A 2,256-nucleotide genomic window follows, 5' to 3' on the forward strand; every position below is an offset into this window, starting at 1 on the left:
TGTAAGAAATTTTATGTTACTTAAAGAATTGGGCTTTTAACTTTTTTTTTTATATGTTACTGCTGCATGAATAAAATGTCTTGAAGCGGAACCTTCAAACGCAGAACTTGTTGAAGGTCGAACAAGTTTTTGTGACCGCCTCAACGCTAGAAACAAAACTAACAGAATTATGGAAATTTGAAAGTTAAATCTAAGCTCTGCTTTATGTTTTTACTTTATATTTATATTTAATTATAGTTTCACGACAATAACAGTTTGAGGAAAATAGAAAAATGAACGGTAAAACTCTGTTCCGGATATTATTTGCGGTGATTTTACAGTCAGTGCCTGGTGAGATCTCTCTCTTTAATCCCTGTTTATACAAAATAATATAAAAACCTAAACGTTTCACATGACGAGACTGGTACTTTCTGACAGCACGGGGGGAGATGGTGACCCTCCCCGGAGGAAGGATGTTGATGGGAACAAGCGCAGCGGACGGCAGGGACGGAGAGTCCCCCATCAGAGAGGTGGAAGTACAGCCTTTTAAAATAGACAAATATCCTGTCACAAATGCAGATTTCAGGTAAAACTTAGCAATATGTTGGAAATTATATCGACACAAAACAATGAAATAATCAACAATTTGCTTTGTTTTCACCGCAGGGAGTTTGTGAGAGCGCAGAGGTATAAAACTGAAGCTGAGACGTTTGGATGGAGTTTTGTTTTTCAAGACTTTGTCTCAGATGAGCTGAAGAGCAGAATAACTCAGAGAATTGAGGTAATTTGAATGGAAAAATAAGTGTTAACTTCAAATCTGTAACTAATCTCTTCTTTACCTAGTCTGCTCCTTGGTGGCTGCCTATAGAGCGAGCTTTTTGGAGACAGGTGTGGTTTTTTTTTATTATTTATTTCCACAATATGTATAAACATATGCATCTCCAAGCATTCCAGCATTTGCTTTTTCTGACATCCCATTGTTCAGCCTGCCGGACCTGAGTCAGGCATTCTAGAGCGTCTGGACTTTCCGGTGGTTCAGGTGAGCTGGAATGATGCTCAGGCCTTCTGCAGGTGGAAAGGCAGCAGATTACCCACAGAGGAGGAGTGGGAGTGGGCTGCACGAGGAGGGCTGCAAGGTGAAATACAGATCTGTACACCGAGACAGAACACATACTGAGCAAACTGACCAGGGCACGACAAAAGTTATTTAACTCTGGTAAATGTAACAATGTGCAATAACAATCAAATACTAGTTTAACAGTTTTATCACCTTTAATAACCAGAACCGTTTTAAACTGATAGGAAGAGTATTTTCTCCTATAAGCCATTCCTTTTTTAATTTTATTGACAGCACAGTTGACGCTATACTGAGCACACTCTTAGTTGTAAAATGACCAGTGGATGAAATTGCAGCTCAAAGTGACAGCTCAAAACAGAACAGAATGTCAGCTTTTCACAAGAAAGGCAAAAATCCTGCTTTGCTTGCTTTTGTGCACAAAACAGTGTTGTAACCGTTCTTACATGAAGGCCTAACAAGTTTTAGGACAGCATTTTTAGGCCAGATAAGATCTATATTGACATGTTGCTCTTGTATGAGAGTCAAACAACAATAAGAAGAAGGTTCAAATGGTGAAGCACGGAGGTGGGAGTGTGAGGAAATAGGTTTTTAGGTAGAATGACGTTTAAAAGTATATTCTAAATTCTCGTGAATGTAATAAAGTGCTTGTCTCCCTGAGGGCAAAGGAGAAATATATCAGGGACAAATAAAAACTTTAACCTAAACAAGTATTAGTTAATTTGGAATATTACTGGCTGTTTTGGGGTTAATTTTCATCAGAGCAAAAACTGGAAGAAGTTTGACATTTTTGAGTTATGTGACTGTTCAGGGCGGTCCACACTTTCAACTGACGGTTCTGTTTTATCTGCTTGACAGCAGTTTATTTCATTTTACTAACAGAAAAAAACCACATTAACCACATTTTAAGGATTGTTTCCAACGCAATACAAAAGACAGATCTGATCATAAAACATGAAAAAAAACATGTTCGGAACAGTTTGTTCAATAACAAAGTTCATAGTTGTCGTTTTTTTTTTGCTTCTCTTCTTCAGGTCGAACATATCCATGGGGAAACAAGTTCCAGCCCAACAGAACCAACCTGTGGCAGGTCAGCCAGTAGGATATGATGGACTGGGAACTTTAACACTGTTTGATTCTGAAGCATCAACACAATTAACAACAAAAAAGGTTGAATCATGTCATCTGGACTTCGTTTTTTT

The 2,256-nt window shown here is 38.2% G+C and overlaps 1 protein-coding gene across 1 annotated transcript; it reads left to right on the forward strand.

The window, feature by feature from the left end:
• The first annotated feature begins 250 nt into the window (after nt 1–250).
• On the forward strand, nt 251–2,156 carry sumf2 (sulfatase modifying factor 2). Its single transcript, XM_037688287.1, has 6 exons — nt 251–330; nt 418–565; nt 646–760; nt 823–867; nt 965–1,115; nt 2,089–2,156. Exons 1-6 carry the CDS (start codon nt 273–275, stop codon nt 2,154–2,156), a joined length of 585 nt encoding a protein of 194 aa, XP_037544215.1. The 5' UTR covers nt 251–272.
• The last annotated feature ends 100 nt before the right edge of the window (nt 2,157–2,256 follow it).

This window comes from Nematolebias whitei, chromosome 14 (assembly GCF_014905685.2).
Source record: "Nematolebias whitei isolate Nwh7 chromosome 14, NemWhi1, whole genome shotgun sequence".
Classification (NCBI taxonomy): Eukaryota; Metazoa; Chordata; class Actinopteri; order Cyprinodontiformes; family Rivulidae; genus Nematolebias; species Nematolebias whitei.

Excerpts from the sequence above, each read along its gene's own strand:
- sumf2 (XM_037688287.1), top strand. The coding sequence starts at position 273 with ATGAACGGTAAAACTCTGTTCCGGATATTATTTGCGGTGATTTTACAG. Across the intron at positions 566-645 it reads GTCACAAATGCAGATTTCAG|GGAGTTTGTGAGAGCGCAGA; the intron begins GTAAAACTTAGC and ends TTTTCACCGCAG. Across the intron at positions 761-822 it reads GAATAACTCAGAGAATTGAG|TCTGCTCCTTGGTGGCTGCC; the intron begins GTAATTTGAATG and ends TTCTTTACCTAG.